The sequence below is a fragment of the Prionailurus bengalensis genome, chromosome C2 (assembly GCF_016509475.1).
Source record: "Prionailurus bengalensis isolate Pbe53 chromosome C2, Fcat_Pben_1.1_paternal_pri, whole genome shotgun sequence".
Taxonomy (NCBI): domain Eukaryota; kingdom Metazoa; phylum Chordata; class Mammalia; order Carnivora; family Felidae; genus Prionailurus; species Prionailurus bengalensis.
Window position 1 is genome coordinate 104,637,670 of NC_057350.1, and position 22,653 is coordinate 104,660,322.

Consider the following 22,653-nt stretch of genomic DNA (forward strand, 5'->3'; position numbering starts at 1 on the left):
GTAACTCATTTAATTTTCATAATAATCCTTTAGGATATTCACTGTTTGTTTGTTCCCTTCTGTGAGAGGCTGGTAGTCAGCCCTGCTATCAGTAACCTCCTGAAGACACCAGGGAGGCTGCCTGGATCTGGTTAGCAAATGTTCCAGGACTGAAGCGGCCCACAAAAGGAGGGGCTCCAGTGGCAGCAGCCAACTTCAACAAAGTCTACAGGCCAGTGTTCCTGAAAGATATCATGTTCATACCACCTGGTCTTTAAATGGTAACAATGGCATGAGCAGCCAGCAGAAGCTTCTTCCAGATTCTCTTCAGATTTATGATGCAGATGCCATCACTCTTCCTTCTGCAGATGTACTGTTCCATTTGGAAGTCAAGGTTGGTGCCACCTAAGTGGGTTCCTGCTGCAAGTAGTTTGAGGACATCTTTCTCTTTCATTTTCAGGACATCAAGGGCTCCAGACATTGTGAAGGTTTCCCTCTGAGTTACAATGAGAATACATTCTTCTCCTTTAGAGGGGAGAAAACAGAGGTGTGAAAATAAGCCATTTACCCAGGATAAATAGAAAATAAGCTGAAGATTCAAGTCTCAAATGCAGGTGTTAGTAACAATCTATAGTCTTGCACCTATGCTACAATGCCTTCCATTTGAGTGACCAAGGTTACTGGGTTCAGCACAGAGAGCCGTGAGTTCTAGTATACCCCTCAGTCCCAGGCACACTGGCATGGTTGGTAACTATTATATTTCATAGCAGAAACATTTTCAATATTAAAACTAACACATAATTTTAAAGAACAATAAAAACATAATGACTACAAATCCTTAATGGTTTTCATAGTCTTTTGTCTTAATTTTAGAAGATATCTGAATAAGATAACTGAAGAAACAGTTATCCAAAGTTGACATTTCTTTTCTTCTTACATAAATGTGAGTTTTCTTATGGTCACAGAAAAGACAGTTTAGAAGTTACTTGGGTTTTAAAACTGAATAATCAGTTTATTAATTTACAGAATCTAATTTCATTCCTTAAGCATTTAACTTCAGCTTACAAATCTCATTATGCCATTATAAGTCTAGCAGATTGGTACTTTCACTTTTAATGGCCTTCAATTCATATTTGGTCACACTCTCAATGCAGTCAATTAAATTTTTTTAAATGTTTTAAAGATTTTTGTTTAATCTTCATTTATTTTTGAGAGAGACAGAGACAGAGCAAGAGCAGGGGAGGGGCAGAGAGAGAGGGAGACACAGAATCTGAAGCAGGCTCCAGGCTCTAAACTGTCAGCACAGAGCCCAATGCAGGGCTTGAACTCATGGACCATGAGATCATGACCTGAGACAAAGTTGGACGCTTAACCGACAGAGCCACTCAGGTGCCCCTTTTTTTTAAAGATTTTTTTTTAATCTTTATTTATTTTTGAGAGAGACAGAGACAGAGTGAGAGCAGGGGAGGGGCATAGAGAGAGGGAGACACAGAATCTGAATTTATTTGAAATGTTTTAAACAGGGTTTATAAATTTAATATGTTGCCTTTCTTTTAAGTCCTTCGATTGTCTGTAATACAAACCTTCTCAAGTAATTAAATCATTCTTATGAACTAAATTAGTTAAACTTAAAAATATGGTGAAACTTAAGGTCCACTAAATGTTCTAATACTATTATATACACAGTAAAATTTCTACTTAAATTAATAAATTTAAATCAATTACTCAATTCTACATTTTAAATTGGAATCACAAGGCTACATTGTTAATCTAATAAATCTGTTAAATATTATAATTTATAATGCTAAATATACAGATTCTTTAGCAAAAGAAGATACTAATATGACGTTCTGGCTTCAACTATTTCTGCTATTAATTCTATAACTTTTATGGGCATTAAAAATGATATCTGGTTTGAATTTTGGGTATCGCTCTCTGGTATTCTATAACAATTTTAGTCATAACTCTTAAAATTTTTTTTAACATTTATTCATTTTTTGAGAGACAGAGAGAGAGCAAAAGCAGGGGAGGGGCTGAGAGAGGGGGAGACACAGAATCCGAAGCAGGCTCCAGGCTCTGGGCTGTCACCACAGAGCCCAAAAAGGGGCCTGAACCCATGAAACGCGAGCCAAAGTTGCGTATCATGACCTGAGCCAAAGTCGGACACTTAACCGACTGAGCCACCCAGGTGCCCTAGTCATAACTTCTAAAGGTATTCTAATAGTTTTTCAGTTTAATTCAATTAAAATTAAGCACTTTTTGATAGGTTCTGATTTTGTAAGTTTCTCTCTCTCACTCTCCCATGTGAGCAGGTGTGTATATTTACATGTGTTTGTGTTATTTTGTGTTGTGTTGTGTTTGCATGCATGTTCCTATGTGTATTTGTGTGTATATATATTCAAGTCTATATTTGTGTGTATTTGTATGTGTGTGCATGCATGTCAATGTGTATACACATGTACATGGAGGTGGTAGTGTAAGAGAACAATTCCCAGTATTTTCAGGGAGAGCTGAGAGGAATCATGCTCACCAACAATAATATTGCTTATTTAAAAATAGTGGGATTTAGGGACATTTGCTGCTTTTTACTTGAAATTTTTCTGTATAGCTTGAATAAGCAAGTGTCACTTTTAAAAGAAAAAAATGTCTTTTGTTTAAAATAATTTTTAGGGCGCCTGGGTGGCTCAGTCGGTTAAGTGTCCGACTTCAGCTCAGGTCACGATCTCGCCATCCGTGAGTTCGAGCCCCGCGTCGGGCTCTGGGCTGATGGCTCAGAGCCTGGAGCCTGTTTCCGATTCTGTGTCTCCCTCTCTCTCTGCCTCTCCCCCGTTCATGCTCTGTCTCTCTCTGTCCCAAAAATAAATAAAAAACAAAAAAAAACAAAAAAAAATAAAAAAATAAAAAATAAAAAAGGATAACTCCTCTTGTACTGACCATGGAAAGATATCTAGACCATATTGTTAAGTCAATAAAGGAGATTCAGAGTAATATATATATATATATATATATATATATATATATAATATATATACATATACACAATAGAATATATATAATATATATACATACATACATATACATACATACATATACATATAATATATAACATTTATAATTAATATATAATATTAATTTATAACATTTAATAATTAATAATTAATCAATTAATAATTTAATAATTATTAAATACATTAATAAATAATTAAATATTTAATAATATTTATAACATGTAATGTTAATTTATAATTAATATATAATATATAATAATTATATAATATATAATATATTGTATATATTATACCATAAAGGAGATTCAGAGTAATATATATATATATATAATATATATATAATATAATCCAATTTTGGGGGAAAAAACCTTGGATAAAAATTTAATGTGGTATGAATATAGATGGGTCTCAAAAAATACACACTATCTCTAGATGGGTCTGGTATGGGAGGCTGGAAGTATGTAATATGTAGCTGCCTAGAACAGGAACATTAACATAAACATTTATGATCACATAAATCCAGGCCCTAGGCTCTTCCTAATTTTGATCCCACCATCTCTAAGGTACACCTCCCCTACTAACAGTCACAAGATTGTTGTTGCACTCACTTCCAAATTATCTCCAAATTCTAGTCATGAAGAAGATTAAAAAAAAAAATGTGTTCCACATGTGTTTATCCCTTTCTCAGAGAAAAAACAGCTTTCCCAAAAGTCTTTCCAGTAAACTTCTATCTCATTGGCAGAACTGTGTCTTGTGCAAGGAAACCTGGGAAACTGTGTCTAGCTGCAAGGAAACCTGGGAAACTTAGCTTTTCAGTTGGCATGTCAATGCTCTACACATAAAGAATTTTTAACATTAATGGTGAAAAGATATTTTACATATATAGCCCTATACTATTTCCATTTTTATAATAAGAATGTACTTACGTAGTGTGTGTGTGTGTGTATTTTTAATTTATAAAGAATTTATTTATATAATGAGTGGAAGGGCATTCCAGATTGAGACAATAGTCTGATATAAAATATCTAGGGGTGCCTGGCTGGCTCAGTAGGTAAAGCATGTGACTCTTGACCTCAGGTTCATGAGTTTAAGCCCCTTGTTGGGTGTAGAGCTTACTTTAAAAAAAAAAAAAGACTAAAATATATCTAGATATGTGGAAAATATTTCTAATATAATTGTATGAGATTGCACATACTTTTCATTAAAAAGATGAATTGCTAAAATGATCTAAACTGTTATAATGAATTTCTTATGCAACATAATTCACTGTATTCAAGATACAACATTTAGAATTAGCTAAACCTAGAAGACAGAAAATGCTTCAGGTAGGTTAAAAACTGCTTTGATTGGGGCGCCTGGGTGGCTCAGTCGGTTGGGCATCTGACTCGGGCTCAGGTCATGATCTCACCTTTCGTGGGCTCAAACCCCATGTCAGGCTTTGAGCTGACAGCTTGGAGCCTGCTTCAGATTCTGTGTCTCCCTTTCTCTCTGCCCCTCCCCTGTTCATGCTCTGTCTCTCTCTGTCTCTCAAAACTGCATAAAAGTTAAAAAAAAACAAAAAAAACAAAACTGGTTTGATAGTTTTTATGGCATTCAATCACATCCAGGAAATTGGGAGACTAGCTGGAGAGAATCCTGCACAAGTAAAAAAAAAAAAAAAAAAAAAAATCCACATTTGCACTTTATACTCAGAATACTTAAAAAAACATTTATTCATAAATCCAAATAGTGCCATTAGATCAAAGCTTCAAAACAGCAAAAACTTAACCCTCAATTACTTCACAACCATTTATTTTATTTTTTTAAAAGTGAAGATTTGGGGGCACCTGGCTGGCTCAGTCAGAAGAGCGTGTGACTCTTGATCTCAGCGTCGTGAGTTCGAGCCCACACTGGGTGTAGAGATTACTTAAGTAAATAAAAACCTTTAAAAATAATAATTTAAAAAGTGAACATATAAAAATTTTATTTATTTATTTTATGTAATCTCTACACCCAATGTGGATCAAGAGTCGCACTCTTTTTGAACGAGCCAGCCAAGCACCCTACAACTATTTTTCTTTTTATTTTTATATTAAAAAATTTTTTTTGAGAGAGAGAGCATGTGCATATGCATACGCACATGAGCAAAGGACAGGCAGAGGGAGGGAAAGAGAGGATCTTAAGCAGGCTCTGTGCTTAGCACGGATCCAGAACTCAGGGCCTGATACAATGGCCCAGGGATCGTGACCTGAGCCAAAATCAACAGTCGTATGTTTAACCAACTGAGTCACCCAGGTGCCCTGACAACTATTTTTAAATTTAAAAGATTTTCATCCTTCCATTTCCTAACTTTCTGTGTGCATGTTTTACCTGTTTCTAATCTCAAATGACTTTCTACTTCATAAACTGGAATTTATTAGTATGGAGAGGATGATGCAAACATTTTCCTTATTTGCATAAACAAACAGATACAAAGCAGTGAGCTCTAAGAGAATAAATAATGCAATATGCTATCTTCTCTGTACTTTGTTTTCCAAAATTCTATAAAAACTAATGTCTTTTTTTTTAATTTTTTTTTAACGTTTATTTATTTTTGAGACAGAGAGAGACAGAGCATGAACGGGGGAGGGTCAGAGAGAGAGGGAGACACAGAATCTGAAACAGGCTCCAGGCTCTGAGCAGTCAGCACAGAGCCCGATGCGGGGCTTGAACTCACGGACCGCGAGATCATGACCTGAGCCGAAGTCGGACGCTTAACCGACTGAGCCACCCAGGCGCCCCAAAACTAATGTCTTTTTGATAGAGCTCATCCCACGCATTGTAAGGGGAGGTTTAAAAGGTGAAGCTTTGGGAAATAGATTGCGTGCTCTGGTTGAAGGAAGCAGCTGCTTGAGGAGAAACAGGAAGAGCTCACTGAGAGCCTCAGAGCCCAGAGCTGACAGGAATAAGAGGCACTGAGGGTATGAAGTATGAGCCAGAAGCCTGGGCTAAGGGAAATTCAGAGTATGTGGGGACAAGGCAAGTTCCTCATCTCAACTATTGACTTCCGGAGGGAAGTAGTTCCCTCTAACTCTTGTGTGTATAGGGAAAAGTAATGAATTCTAGAGTATGGCACAAAGTAAGCAACGAAATTGGACAGAGAAGTCTAGAACTAAACACAAGTCTAGAACTAAAATTAAGTTAAATTAAATTAAATTAAACAGTATTTGCAAAGCCTCCAGCAATGTACCTTGAAAACAATAGGTCCTCAAAAATACTAGCTCTGTGTGCACCCCTGGCTCTGTAGGCCCTTTGGTGCCTGTACTGTTGTGCATTTAAGTGTTCACATGTTACATGACTGAGTGTTGGGCTGATGGCCACAGATTGATCATCCTAGGAGACAACATTTGTACAAGAGGCCTTTCAGCTTTGTAAGCCTTTCTTTCTCTATATCATAATCTTTCCCCAGCATCCCCCAAGACAATTTGTCTGTTTTTACTGTCTGCCAGAAAACAGGGGCCTGCTTATTTTATGGAGCTCTCTAATCTGTGTCTCAGGAGATCTCTTACCTTGTCATCATTTTAATCCGGGATTTAAGATTTGTCTGTCTCTTGCAGGTGGCTGTGCAGCACCTCTTTTCCTCACACCAAGGCTATCATCATTAATTGCGCTGCTCCTTGTCCCCTACTGAGACACCAGCCAAGCCACCTCATTGCATCAGGCTGGGACCATGCAGTGGAATCCATCCTGACCACTGGCCTGTGAGCTGGCAGTCCTCTGGGGCTGACAGAAAGCTACCTACACAATGGGGAAGATACAGTCTCTTCAACAAACAGTGCTGGTGAGACAGGGAAACCGAAGGAACCCAAAGAGAGAAAAAGCTGTTTTTTCCCCCTTTGCTTCTTTTCTGGCTTCTATTCTTGCCAGGACCTGCACCCCACCCCACTCTACACACGCCTTGTAATGCAAATAGCATAGGTCCTCCTTGTAAGAGATAAGGAGTCAATGACTTCTCTAGAATAGATAACATCTAAGAAGGACCAGGTAAGAATGACCACAAGAAGCTTTCACATGCATATTCCAGATCTCCAGGTGTTAGATATCTTGATATATAGTTATCTTGATATTCCTTGACTCTAAGGAATATCACCTGGATCCTCGGCTTTGTTCCAACTAATTCCTGGATTCCTGAGAGGACATGTGCCCCAGACCACATAAAAACCCCCCAGGCCCCAAGCAAAGACGTATCTTCAATAAACTCTGCTTTCATTTCCTGCTGGCTCACATTTGATTTCCATCCTGCATGAAGCCAAGGACCCTCTAGGCTGGTCCCACGGGAACCCAGCATCCACCATGGTCCTCAGACCTGGCCTGCCTGCATCACTGGGAAAATTGGATGAGTACATGTAAAAAAAAAAAAAAAAGAAACTGGACCATTTTCTTATACTATAATCAAGATAGATTAAAGACCTAAATGTAAGACCTAAAACCATAAAATTCCTAGAATAAAACATGGGCAGAAATGTGTCTGACATCACCGATAGGAACGTTTTTCTAGGTATGCCTCCTCAGGCAAGGGAAACAAAAGCAAAAATAACTATTTCTAGAAACTGTTTTATATATACATATACATATATATGTATATGCATATATATATACATATATATTTATTATAGAAAGTATTATTTGGGGGTAGCTCTGATGGGTCATGTATAAGCAGGTCAGAGAACAGAAAGGAAGCTGACAAAAGGCAGAATGAAGCAAAAATATGGCAGGGATAAAATGCCATGCTATGAAAAAAAAAAAAAAAAAGAAAAGGAAACAGAAGACAGAAAGAAAAGGGGTGTTGTAAGTCAAGGGAAGAGAAAGAAGATGTCTGGCAGCTTTGTTGTTCCAGTGAGGCCAGCCTGTCCTGCTAACATAGGCTCTATGAGACTTCACACAAATAAACCTGAGTTGTCTTTCCTTACAACTAAGGGACACCTTATTAATACAACCTAGCATTCTGCTTTGCTCATTAAATGTTTATTAAATTGAAGTGTTAGAGGGGTGCTTGGGTGGCTCAGTCAGTTAAGCGCCTGACTTGGGCTCAGGTCATAATCTCACAGTCTGTGAGTTCGAGCCCCGTGTCAGGCTCTGTGCTGACAGCTCAAAGCCTGGAGCCTGCTTCAGATTCTGGGCCTCCCTGTCTCTGCCCCTCCTCTGCTCGTGCTCTGTCTCTCTAAAAAATAAATAAACATTAAAGAAAAACCTTTAAATTGAAGTGTTAGACTACATTAAATAGAATTTCTTCAAGTTGAATTGGCACTGGGTGGCTTCAGGAATACAAAACACAGGTGGAACAACATCCTATGCACGATGGCAGCGAGTTGTTCCCACGGAGCAGATCTTCCAACATGGAGGAAAGAAGGCAGAACTTTCTCCACTGTTCCAAACTCTCTCATAAATATTGCATTACAAAATCAAGAGTCATTTCTCCAGAGCAATACACATTTATAACCTATGTTATTAAAAATGAATGATTCAATATTTTATATTTTATTCCAGATTTTCAGTAATCTTGGGGTTAATTTGATATTGATTGATAGAATGAGCACTATTACTGGAAGTTACATATAAAATATTCATGGTTATAATCCTATGGGCTGAATTAGTCATAGGAGATATGATTAAGATGTATAGAATTCTATCTTTGCTGACCTTAATAAGAGGGACAAAGTAACAGCTTCCATTGGAATTGGACCCCGCATACTAGATCAGAATTGACCTATGGTAAAATTTGACCATTATTTAAACATGCTATTCTGAAACCCCTTACTAAATTATAATAAATAAATTATATACTAGTCAGTGCTAAAACAAGAAAGATTTTAAACATGAAATGTAGCTTGCATAAAACATAGAGCCTATGTTACTAGAACACATTTTAAGAATACATTTTACATGCTGTTGTATCTTATAACTATTACCTTTTGTGTGTATGAAGTTAAATGTACATATATGACCAGAAATATAACACAATGCCTATGCAATAATGTGTGCTTTTTACCACAATGACAGATATTTAGAGAATAGCTTGATAGCTACATCAAATAAAAGGAAAGGCAGTGTTTTATATGTTTCTACTCTTACTTCATTCAATTTTATTTTTTATATGTACATTGTGTAGCTTGTTATGCAGAGCTGAGAAAAAGGCCCAATCCTGGTCATCTGGGCCAAAGAAATGGAAAATGTTGACTGTTTTTTCCACTTGGCTTCACCTCTGGCAGAGAAAAGGAGCCAGCCAAGAAATTTCACGCTAGTGCAGACTGAAGGAGATGCTGTTGAGTAAAAAATTAAGAAATGCTATTCACATTGGAAATATATATAATTTTGAAACTATATATACACACACACACACACACACACACAATATATATATGCATATATAAATTAGATGTGTGTATGTGTATGTGTGTGTGTGTATATATATATATATATATATATATGTATATATATATATAATTATTATTAAATTTGGCTCAGGTCATGAATTCATGTTCATGAGTTCAAGCCCCACATTGAGTCCTGTGTCGGGCTCTGGGCTAATAACACAGAGCATGCTTGAAATTCTCTGTCTTCCTCTCTCTGCCCCTGCCCTGCTCACATGCTCTCTCTCTCAAAATAAATAAATAAACATTTTTTAAAAATGTTTTACAAACTTTTATAAAAGGACAAAATGGAATTGACTATGCAGGAAACCAATAAGGCATCAAATAAAAAGATCTTGCTTCCAAAGACTTTCTCTTCTCCTATTAAGCCCAAAAAAGACAGATAGCAGATCCTTCAAAGAGAACCAAACCCTGGCCTTGATCTGGTCTTGGCTTTAAACCTCTCCAGTGATTAATCTTGTTTCAAAGGTATTTTCCTAGCGATGCTCTGTTCTAGAATCTCTGCTGGTGTGTCTGCAAGCAGTGGGTATAAATAAATGGCAGTGACATGTAGAGTGTGCCATAGCACCTTCCAGTGCCAGAGCACCAAATGCTTTCTGTGGTCAGAAACAGGTAACTGTGATATCTGTGTGGCAGAGGATTTTCTTGATCACTGACAGTGACTGCTCCAGTGGAGTGCGGATGGAAAGGGGCAGAGCAGGACCAGCCGTGTTGTGATGGCACTCAACATCAATAGGATGTCATCAGGGCCAGGACCTGGACCATCTCATGATTGGATCCCAATGACCTGGACCCAGGTACATGTTATGTAGGTTAGTTATGTGCCTGAAGGTGCCATATTGAATGGAGAGGCACCAAGAGTATGTGTGTCTGTAACCTAATATCTTCTCCCCTTTAAAAAATTTGTTTAAACAAGTCATTTGGATGACCAGCTTCTTTGTTTTTAATTGAGGTATAACTGATATGTGGTATTACAATTACATTATTTTCAGGCATCCAACATAGTGATTTGACAATTATATACGTTACAAAATGCTCACCATGAAAAGTGTAATTACTATCTGTCACCATACAACATTATTACAGTATTATTGACTATATACTGCTGTATTTTTCATCCCATGACTTATTTTATAACTGGAAGTTTGTACCTCCTAATCCCCTTCAACTATTTTGCACATCCTCCCTGCCCCCTCCCTTCTGGCAACTATGAGTTTGTTCTCTGTACTCATGGATCTATTTCTGCTTTTGGTTTAATTTTTTAGATTCCATGTATGAGGGAAATCATCCAGTATTTGTCTTCGTCTTTGTCTGACCTATTTCACTTAGCATAACACATTCTAGATCCATCTACGTTGTTGCAAATGGCAAGATTTCATTCCTTTAATGGCTGAGTAATGTTCCATTCTGTATATATAGCACTTCTTCTTTTATCCATTTATCTATTGATGGACAGTTAAGTTGCTTCCAAATCTTGGGTATGATCAATCATGCTGCAATAAACATAGGGATGCACACATCTTTTCAACTTAGTGTTTTTATTTTCCTTGGTAAATACCCAGAAATAGAATAACTGGGTTGTATGGTACTTCTCTTTTTAATTTTTTTGAGGAAACTCCATATTTTCCACAGTGGCTGTACCAATTTGCATCACACCACAGTGCAAGACAGTTCCTTTTTCTCCAGTCTCATCAACACTTGTTATTTCTTGTCGTTTTGATACTAGTCGCTCTGACAGGTGTAAGGTAGTATCTCACTGTCGTTTTGATTTGCATTTCCTTGATGATAAGTGATGTTGAACATCTTTTCATGTATGTTTGCCATCTGTATGTTTTTAGAAAAAAATCTGTTCAGGTCTTCTGCCCATTTTCTAATTGGATTATTTGTGGCAGGTTTTTGTGTGTGTTGAATTTTATGATTTCTTTATATATTTTAGATATTAACCCCTTATCAGAATTCTTCTCTCATTCAGTAGGTAGCCTTTTCCTTTTTTTGATGCTTTCCTTGATTGTGCAAAAGCTCTTGAGTTTGATGTAATCACAATGTTTATTTTTGCTTTTGTTTCCCTTGCCTGAGAAGACATGTCAAGAAAAATATTGTGAACACCAATGTCCAAGTGTTTACTCTCTATGTTCTCATTTAGGAGTATTATCATTTCATGTCTTACATTTAGGTCTTTAATTTGCTTGAGTTTATTTTTGTGTATGGTGTAAGGAAATGGTCCAGTTTCATATTGCATGCAGCTGTCCAGTTTTCCCAACACCATTTTTTGGAAAGATTATCTTTTTCTCATTGTATATTCTTGCTCCTTTGTTATAGATTAATTGATGCTATAAACATGGATTTATTTCTGGGCTCTCTATTCTGTTCCATTGATCCATGTGTCTATTTTTGTGCCAGTACCATACTGTTTTGATTACTATATATTTGCAGTATACTTTGAAATCTAGAATTGTGATACTTCCAGCTTTCTTCTTCTTAAGATTGTTTTGGCTATTTGGGGTCTTTTGTGGTTACATACAAATTTTTAGGATTATTTGTTCTAGTTCTGTATAAAATACTGTTGGTATTTTGATAGGGATTGCACTGAATTTGTAGATTGCTGGGGCATATGGGTGGCTCAGTTGGTTGAGCATCCAACTCTTAATTTCAGTTCAGGTCATGATCCCAGGGTCATGGTACTTAGCCCCATGTTGGGCTCCATGCTGAGCATGGAGTCTGCTTAGGATTCTCTTTTTCTCTCTCTGCACCTCTCCCCTGCTTGCACTCTTTCTAGAAATAGAATAGAATAGAATAGAATAGAATAGAATAGAATAGAATAGAATAGAATATTATAGAATTTGTAGATTGCTTTGGGTACTATGGACATTTTAACAATATTAATTCTTCTAATATGATACATATATTTCCATTTACTTGTATCATATTCAATTTTTTTCATCCCTGTCTTACACTTTTCAGAATACAGTCTTTCACTTTCTTGGTTAAACTTATTACTAGGTGTTTATTCTTTTTGATACAATTGTAAATTAGATTAGTTTCTTAATTTCTCTCTCTGCTACTTTGTAATTAGTGCATAGAAATGCAACAGATTTCTGTATATTAATTTTGTATCCTACAACTTTACTGAATTCATTTACTATTCTAATATTATTTTTGGTGGAGACTTTGGGTTTCGTATCATCTGCTAATAGTGACAGTTTTACTTCTTCCTTACCATTTGGATGATTTAATTCTTTTTATTGTTTGATTGCAGTAGCTAGGACTTGCAGTACTATGTTGAATGAAAGTGGTGAGAGTGAACATCCTTCTCTTGATCTTAGAGGAAAAGCTTTCAGATTTTCACCATTAAGTATGATGTTAGCTGTGGGTTTGTCATATATGGCTTTTATTATATTAAGGTATGTATACCTACTTTGTGGAGAGCTTTTTACCATGAATAATATTGAATTTTCTTAAATGGTTTTTCTGCATCTATTAAGACTGTATGGCTTTTTTATCCTTCATTTTGCTAATGTGGTGTATCACATGATTTGTGGATATTGAACCATCCTTGCATCCTTGTAATAAATCCCACTTGATTGTGGTGAATGATCCTCTTAATGTATTGGTGAATTCAGTTGCCAATAATTTGTTGAAGATTTTTGCATCTCTGTCCATCAGGGACATATATATATATATATATATATATATATATATATATACACATACATATATATATATATTTTTTTGGTAGTGTCTTTGTCTGGTTTTGGTATCAGGGTAATGGTGGGCTTATAGAATGAATTTATAAGAATTCCTTCCTTTTCTACTTTTTTTGGAATAGTTTGAGAAGGATAGATATTAACTCTTCTTTAAATGTTTGGTAGAGGGCGCTGGGTGGCTCAGTCAGTTAAGCATCTGACTTTGGCTCAGGTCATGATCTCACAGTTCACGAGTTTGAGCTCCACGTCAGGCTCTGGACTGGTAGCTCAAGGCCTGGAGTCTACTTTGGATTCTGTCTGTCTCTCTCTTTCTCTCTGTCCCTCCCCCACTTGTGCTCTGTCTCTCTCTCTCAAAAATAAACATTAAAAACATTTGTTTAAATGTTTGGTAGAATTCACTTGTCAAGCCATATGGTCCTAGATTTTTTTGTTGGGAGTTTTGTTTTGTTTGTTTATCTGTTTGTTTTACTGATTCAATTTCATTCCTATTAGTCAGTTCAGATTATCTATTACTTCTGGATTCAGTCTCAGAAGATTGTATGTTTCCAAGAATTTATCAATTCTTTGCATATCAATTTATATTCCAATTTGTTGGCATATAATTTTTCATAGTAGTCTAATAATCCTTTCTTTGTATTGCTGTGGTGGCACTTGTAACTTCTTTCATTTTTTATTTTATTTATTTGAGTCCTTGCTTTTTTCTTCTTGATAAGTCTGGCTAAAGTATTATCTATTCATTTATCTTTTCAAAGAACAAGCTCTTAGTTTCATTGATCTTTTCTATTGTTGTTTTGTCTCTATTTTATTTATTCCCATTTTGATCTTTGTTGTTTCCTTCCTTCTACCAACTTTGGGCTTTGTTGTGATTTCTTTTTCCAGATCCTTTATGTGTAAGGTTAGATTGCTTATTTGAGATTTGTTTATTTGTTTGTTTCTTGAGGTAGGTCTGAATTACTATAAACTTCCCTCTTAAAATTGTTTTCACTGAGTCCCAAAGATGGTGACCTGTTGTTTCCATTTTCATTTATCTCCAAGTATTTTTTTTTTTTATTTCTTTGGTTTCTTTTTGGCCCATTGGTTGTTGAGTAGTATGCTGTTTAGACTCCATGCATTTGTATTCCTTCTAGTTTTTTTTTTTTCTTGTAATTGATTTCTGGTTTCAAGCTGTTGTGGTTGGAAAAGCTGCTTGATATGATTTCAACCGTCTTCAATTTATTGAGACTTGTTTCGTAGCCTAATATGTGATCTAGCCTGGAAAATGTTTCATGTGCCTTGAAAAGAATATGTATTCTGCTGTTTGGTTGGAATGTTCAGTATTATTTATTGACTTCATCTGGTCTAATATGTTATTCAAAGCCACTCTTTCCTTATTGATTTCTTTGTCTAGATGATCTATCCATTGATGCAAGTAAGGTGTTAAAGTCCCCTACTATTATTGTATTATTATCATTTCTCCCTTTATGTCCATTAATATTTGCTTTATATATTTTGGTGATTCTATGTTGGGTGCATAGATATTTACAATTGTTATAACCTCTTGTTAGATCATTCCCTTTATCATTATGTAATGTCCTTTGTCTCTTGTTATGGTCTTTGTTTCGTCTATTTTGTCTGATATAAGTATTGCTATCCCAGTTTTAGTTTTTGCTTTTTTTTTTTTTTTTGCTTCCATTTGCATGGAATATCTTTTCCCATCCCTTTCACTTTCAGTCTGTATGTGTCTCTAGGTCTAAAGTGAGTCTCTTGTAAGCAGTGTATAGATAGGTCTTGTATTTTAACCAACTAAACTCACCCTATTTCTTTGGATAGGAACATTTAGTCAATTTATATTCAAGGTAATTAATAATAGGTATGAACTTGTTGCCATTTTGTTAATTGTTTTCTGGTTGTTTTTGTAGTTCTCTGTTCCTTTCTTCTTCTCTAACTCTCTGCCCTTGAGGTTTGATGACTTTCTTTAATGTTATGCTGGGATTCCTTTCTCTTGTTATGTGTATGTGCATGTATTATAGGTTTTTGGATTTTATTTACCAAGAGGTTCATATATAACATCGTATGTATATAGCAGTCTATATTAAGTTGATAGTTGCTTAAGTTCGAACACATTCTAAGAGCACTACATTTTTATTCCCCCTCCACATTTTATGTATTTGATGCCACATTTTACATCTTTATTTTGTGTATCTCGAGTAATTTTGGTAGATATAATTGATTTTACTACTTGTGTCTTTTAACCTTCATACTAGCATTATAAGTGATTGATCTACTACCCCTTTACAACCTAGATGTCTGTATCCTTCCCCAGGTTAGGAAGTTTTCAGCTATGACTTTTTTTTTTAATTTTTTTAACGTTTATTTATTATTGAGAGACAGAGAGAAACAGAGCATGAGCATGGGAGGGGCAGAGAGAGGAGGAGACACAGAATCTGAAGCAGGCTCCAAGCTCTGAGCTGTCAGCACAGAGTCCGTTGTGGGGCTCGAACCCCCAAATCACGAGATCATGACCTGAGCCGAAGTCAGACACTTAACCAACTGAGCCACCCAGGTGCCCCTTCAGCTATTGGCAACAAGTTTTCTGCCCCCTTCTCTCTCTCTTCTCCTTCTAAGGCCCCTATAATGCACATGGTAGTACACTTGATTTCGTTTCATCCTAACTTATCCTCACTTTTTACTTCTTTTCTTCTTTTTGATGTTCAGAGTGGTTGCTTTCAACTTCCCTGTCTTCCAGAGTGCTGAACTATTCTTCTGCATCCTCAAATCTATTATTCGCTCTAATGTGTTTTTCAGCTCAGTTATTATTTTCTTCAGCTCTGATAGGTTCTTTTTAAAATTTTTTTAAATCTCTTTGTTGAAGTTCTCACTGATTTCATTCACTCTTCTCTCATCTGTTGAGTATCTTTACGACCATTACTTTGAACTCTTAATCAGGTAGATTGCATTTCTCCATCTCCATTTAGCTCTTTTTCTGGGGGTTCATCTTGTTCTTCTATTTTGGAACATATTCCACTATCTCCTCATTTTGCCTCTCTGTTTTTGCATATTAGTTAAGTCACCTATATCTCCTGGTCTTGAAAGTAGTGGCCTGTATAGAAGTCCTGTGGTGGCCAGTAGTGCATTTCCTCTTGGTCACAGAACCTGGTGCTCCAGGGGGTCCTCTATGTGGGCTGTGTGAGCCCTCTTGTTGTGGGTGGGCTGAAACTGCTATGGACACACTGGTAGGTTGAACTGCCCCCAGCTTGGCTGTCAGCAATGACTGGCCAAGATTGATGTGGGCACACTGGTTGCAATGTCTTGCCCCAATCCCTGCATTGCCAGCTGAGAGGCCAGGCTGTGGCTACTGTTGGAGTGCTGGTTGATGGGGCTAGGTCCCCCTCTCCGTGAGTCAGGAGTCACTCTGGACAGGTGCCAATATCAGCTCCAACTCCCCACTGGGTGTGGCAGATGGTAGTCACTCTGGGAAGACATTAGTCCCAAATGAGTATGCTTACTAGGTATGGCAATGTAGAAGGCACTTTGGACACCTGCCATAGCAGGCAGGTTGGGTGTGGTAGGTCTAAAGGGGAAAGCTGGGGTGGGGCAAGTGGTGTTGACAAGGTAAATGGAGGATGTCAAACTGCCTCCCACAGGTGTTTGACTAGAAAGGCTGAAGGAAGACAAGAAAAATGGTGCCCACTAGCCCTTCCATTCCAAGAGAAAGCTCCTGCAGATCCCTGTCCCTCTGGCACATGTCCTAAAATTATTCAACAAATCTTTCACATATAACCCAGGTGCTTTTCAAATTGCTACTTCTGTGCCATATCTTGGAACAAGTGATACACTGCACTGACTCTTTAAGAGCAGAGTTATAGCCATCTACTTCTCCCAGAGTTAAGCCCAGCTACTTTCCAAAGCTCCTGGAGTTAAGCCCTGCTGATTTTCAAAGACAGACATTATCATAGCTCATCTTCCTTGTGCAGGTCCCCAAGGCTGGAGGTGCCCAGTGTGGTACTTGACCCCTTTGCTCCTCTGTGCCTCTGATGTCCCTCCTACTTGTGGGTTGCCACACCAGGGGTTTGGTTGGCAACAGAATCTCTGCCTCTCCTACCCTTTTTGATGTAGTCTTCCTTTTAAGTCTTTAGCTGTGGATAGTCTGTTCTACCAGTTTTCAGGTCATTTTTAGAGTGAGTTGCATTACACGTAGCTGTTGCCTCAGTGTGTCTGTGGGAGAATGTGAATTTGGAGGCCTCCTACTCTGCCATCTTCCCTGGCTCTCTTCCTAATCTACTCTGATAAGGGCATCAGTCATATGAGATTACAACCCATCCTAATGACTCCATTTCAACCTAATTACCACTTTAAAGTCCCCATCTCCAAATATAATCACATTCTAAAGTACTAGGGGTTAGGACTTCAACATATGAACTTGTGGGTGGGGGGAACACAGTTCAGCCCATAGCACCATGGCAGGACTAATACTGTATCTCCACCTGTTCCTCTCTGCATACACTTATGTTGTGACCTAAGCCTTTGGCTACATGCCCTTCACTGACAAAACTCAGAGCTCCATTCAGTTTGTTGCAATCTGTCACTCGTCTCTGAGTCCCCAGACACTGACCTTAACCACCAGTTTCCAGTTATTAAAGAAGTTGAATACACTGTAAATTTAGGGGGAAACAAGTTATTAACAAAACAAACTTTTCCTAGAGAAGAACCAGATGGCTAAGGACAAATTCAAGCCCACTGATCTATTTATTGTATTTGGCCACATTGTTGTTGTTTTATGAAATCAAGAGATTTTATTTTTTTAAATCTGCAGTTTTGATTCTTTGAAAAATGCAGAGATATGGCAACTCAAGGCTGTGTAGCAATAGTTAGCTTGGACGTATTACCAGCTGCCATATTTATTTCTTTTTAAAATTTTTATTATTTATTTTAATATCATAATTAATTCTCATGTACCTGGTACATAACTAGCAATTATTAAAATGTTCCCAATTTCATTTCACCTATCCCTCTCCATGGTTTGCTTTTTGCTTAAATATTTTTTTTTATTTTTTTTTTTTTAAATTTTTTTTCAATGTTTATTTATTTTTGGGACAGAGAGAGACAGAGCATGAACGGGGGAGGGGCAGAGAGAGAGGGAGACACAGAATCGGAAACAGTCTCCAGGCTCTGAGCCATCAGCCCAGAGCCCGACGCGGGGCTCGAACTCACGGACCGCGAGATCGTGACCTGGCTGAAGTCGGACGCTTAACCGACTGCGCCACCCAGGCGCCCCTGCTTAAATATTTGTAAAGCAAATCCCAGACATTTTAGTATGCCTTTGTAACTGAAAAAGATTTTTTAACATAACCACTATGCCATTATTATATCTTTAAAAATAAGCAATAATTCCTTAATAATATTTAATATACAGTATATATTCATATTTTCTTATCTCAAAATTGTATTTTTTATAGTCAGTTTGTTCCAATTAAGATTCAAAATTACTAACCACATTTGATTGTTATGTCTCTTAAAATCCTTTTAAAATATCATTTAATTGATAAAACTGGGTCATTTATCTTATAGAATGGCCCAGATTTAGAATTTGGCTGGTTGTTTCCTTGTGGCATCATTTGATTTGTTCTTCTTTCTTTCATATTTCCTATAAACTGGTAGTTTTGGCCCAAAGCAGCACTGTACAACCTCACTTTCTGCAGGAAGGCAAATTTTCTATGTCTATGCTGTCCAGCAGACTAGCCATGACTGCATGTGATGAGTAAGCCCTTGAAATAACTGAGGTACTAAATTTTCCAGCCTGCCATGTAGCTATCTGTGGCTATGAACTAACATTTAGTGGACAGAAGGAAGTGATGGACTCAACTTCTGGATCTCGCCTTTAAAGGGAAGGGAATCAGTTTTCACTCTCCCTTCTTCAGGCTTCTGCCTGACATGTGAATGTAGTGATGAGTATAAAACACTAATAAGCATGCAAGCAATATTCTAGAGATGACAGAGCAATTAGAATAAACCTGGACCCCCAATATCATATCAACCCCAGACTGTTTATGTTTAAAATATTATGGGAGACTAAAACTTCTATCTTACTTAAGCCACTGTGAATTTGGAACTTACTACAAAGCCAACAGACTCACTAATACATATCCCATTTAACTTATTACAGAAGCCCACGGGGACAGGAAAAGGCTCTTAATAACCATGTGCACAGGAGTACTGTTTCTATGGATGTCAGTCATCCTTCTCCCTCACCTGCTAGGTGTGTCTTCAATTATCTAATACGTGAAGTACCAATAGGTTTTGCAGGGATGGCATATGCATGAGCTCAATAAGGAATCTTCCCTTACAGAGGCCAGCCCTGCCAATGTTGAGTACCTAATTTTCTAGCAGGGTAGCAAATCCTAGCACTAGGATGGTACCATTCCTCTAGGGTCCTGACAGCTAGCTACCTGTTGCCAGGCTGATTTTATTTGACCCCTTTTGTCATGTAGACCATACCAAGAATAAATGCTTAAATTTGCATTTGAATAGGCTTTCCCTATCCATCATTCTTCTGCCAGGACTAACATCTGTTTACTTACTGAACATCCTATACCAATATGCTTTCTTAGTCAATATTGCCTCTAAACAAAAATTTGCTTTATTTATTTATTTTCATGTGTATTTATTTTTGAAGGAGAGAGAGACAGAGCATGAGCAGGGGAGGGGCAAAGAGAGAGGGAGACACAGAATCTGAAGCAGGCTGCAGGCTCTGAGCTGTCACCACAGAGCCCAACGCGGGGCTCGAAGTCACGAGCTGTGAGATCATGACCTGAGCCGAAGTCGGATGCTTAACCGACTGAGCCAGCCAGGCACCCCTACACAAAAATTTATTTAATGACGAAAAAATGTAAAGGAGTAATATAATGCTCCTGCTGTTCTTATCACGTACTCTGGCCTTAAAGAACAGAACTGTAGAGGGGTACCTGGATGGCTCAGTTGGTTGAGGATCCAACTCTTGGTTTCAGCTCAGGTCATGATCCCAGGATTGTGGGATTGAATCCTGTGTCAAGCTCTGCACTGAGTGTGGAACCTGCTTGAGATTCTCTCTCTCACCAAAAAGAAAAAAGAAAAAGAAAAAAAAGAAAAAAAAGAGAAAGAAAAAAAGAACAGAACAGTAGAATGGTAAAGAAGGGAAATCATTAACACCAAACTAAGGCTGCATAACCATTTGTGAAAATGAGAACAAGACCTGTACTATATTTCCTTGACTAGGCAACTGGCCATCAGAATAATATTTACATCTCCCAGTTTTCCTTGCAACTGTCTATGGTTCTGAACTAAGATTTAACGGATAGAGGAAGTGATAGATTCAACTTCTGGGTCATGCCTCTAAAGGGAAGGTAATAGCTTTCACTTCTCCTTCTTCAGACTTCAGGCTTCTGCCTGGCATGCAAAAGTAGTACCAGAAGATTAAATATTTGCCCCTTCCCCTTATTTTTTTAAGAATTAGCATAATTTAAACAAGATCCCTAATCTCTCTCCTCTTCCTTTTCCCCTAAGGGAAAAGTTAGTTGCTTTTCCCCTAAGTTGCTTATAGCAGTAGCCTTCAAACCTCTTTGCAAGAATTCTTCAAAAGAATTTTTAAAAAACATTGTTGTACAATTTTAGGTAACCTAAAATTTTTCAGCATGAGCTTAAGGGGTTAATTTGTGGCAATTATATATATTGACATTTTAAAATAAAATACATCATTCTTTTAAGTAAATTCACTACAAACTCAACAGTATAGTAATTTGAAAGCTACTAACATCCATTTAAAAATATATGAACAACCTCTCTCTATTTTTTAATTCCAGTGTAGTTAACATACAGTATTATAGTAAGTTTCAGGTGTACAATATAGTGATTCAACAATTCTATACATTATTCAGTGCTCATCACGGTAAGTGCACTCTTACTCTCCTTCACCTATTTTACCCAACCCCACCCCACTGCCCATCTGGTAGCCATCAGTTCTGAACAAGCTCTTTTTCAAAAGTCAAAAGTTTCTGCAAATATTTTCGCTGTTCTGATTTTGCAATAATTCTTGCAGGCTAAACATTTGCTATATTAAGACCGTGCATGTGTCCCCAGACCTAGTTATTTCCCTAAGTCTGGTTTTATCAATGCTGGTGATAAACCAAGTCTGACTCATAAAATGAAACTTATGTAGGAGATGTCTCTGACTCTAGGTATTTGATAATCCTTGAAAATGAAAGCAAAGCAAGAGTAATAACTTTTGAAGATAACCACTGCTAATTTGATGATTACCGGTTGCCATTAAATGAATTATAAAACTAAAAAGTAATTAAAAAAATAAAAGTCAAAAGTTTTAGATCATTATTTTTCTCCTTGAATTCATATTTGCATTCAACTTCCTTCACAAAATTTTATCCTCACGTATTATATGTTTATGCTTGAGTGTCATATATTGACCATCATTTTCCTACTCTGTGTCATGAAACCACATATATATATTGAAATTAATGTTTTTAGATTCTCTGGAATACAAGACTCTAAGGTTAAAAAAATGTCTCCTAGAATGACTCAACCTTACAATTGTTAAATAAACACAATGACCAAAACAACATACAAAAATATTTTGATGAAAAATAATAAATATAAAAATAAAAGATTTATTAGACATTCATCTCTTATTGAATTAGAGATTTTTAAACTATATAGCTATGGATTTATAGATGAAAAATACTCATTAGTAGAAGGAAAAGGGCACAACATCAATTATATTCAAATTTTTAAATCTCTATAGATTTTATTTCTGAGAAGTGCTATTCCTATTAATGAGTAGACAGGAATAGAATGAGTTTTGTTCTAGTGCTATCATTTCATTCTTTGAATTCCTCCTGAGTTTTTATTTTTTTAATTTTAATTGTTTTAATATTTATTTATTTTGAGAGACAGAAAGAGAGAGAGAGAGAGCACAAGCACAAGTAGAAGAGGGGCAGAGAGAAAAGGAGAATCTCAAGCAGGCTCTGCACGGTCAGTGCAGAGCAGGATGTGGGGCTCAATCTCATGATCCGAGCTGAAATCAAGTGTCTAATGCTTAACCAACTGAGTTACCCAGGTGCCCCCTCCTGAGTTATTTTTTAAAAATCACATGGTATCTATCATGAAAAATAATTTTAAGAATCCAATAGCTGACAACACTGACAATTAGGTCCTCCTTCAACATTACTGCAAGCAAAGAATTACAGACCACTTGAGTTGCAAAGGACTTTTTAAACCCAATCATTAAAGTTACTCACTTTCTCATTTCTGGAAACTACACTTAAAATCTTAACCCATACTTACTAAATGACTATTAAGTATTCCTGTTTTTTTAAGAAATACCTTAGTTTTCAAGCTCTAATTGGACAGAAATGGTTCCCCATAAAACTGGAAATTTCACATTATGGTTTTTTACTATTAACTAAAAACTATATTAATACAAAACTACAACATTTGATAGTCTGAAAGTGCCTTAAAAAGGTAACAGATATACGAAGAAATGGATACTGATATGACATTTTATGCATGGATACTAGAATACACCTAGATTTCTCTTTATATACATAC

At 36.7% G+C, this 22,653-nt stretch overlaps 1 protein-coding gene and 1 non-coding gene across 2 annotated transcripts in view; one reads left to right on the top strand and one right to left on the bottom strand.

Moving 5' to 3' along the window:
- Positions 1 to 346: 346 nt before the first annotated feature.
- The window catches only part of LOC122491016 (serine/arginine repetitive matrix protein 1-like), a 63,314-nt gene continuing 41,007 nt past the window's right edge, over positions 347 to 22,653 (bottom strand). The window contains exon 5 of the mRNA XM_043593307.1: positions 347 to 504. Coding sequence (XP_043449242.1) covers positions 444 to 504 — 61 coding nt within the window. The 3' untranslated portion in view covers positions 347 to 443. The remainder of the gene's footprint in view (positions 505 to 22,653) is intronic.
- On the top strand, positions 21,087 to 21,218 carry LOC122492509. The gene has a single exon (XR_006299684.1). It is a non-coding gene; the product is annotated as a small nucleolar RNA SNORA72 (small nucleolar RNA).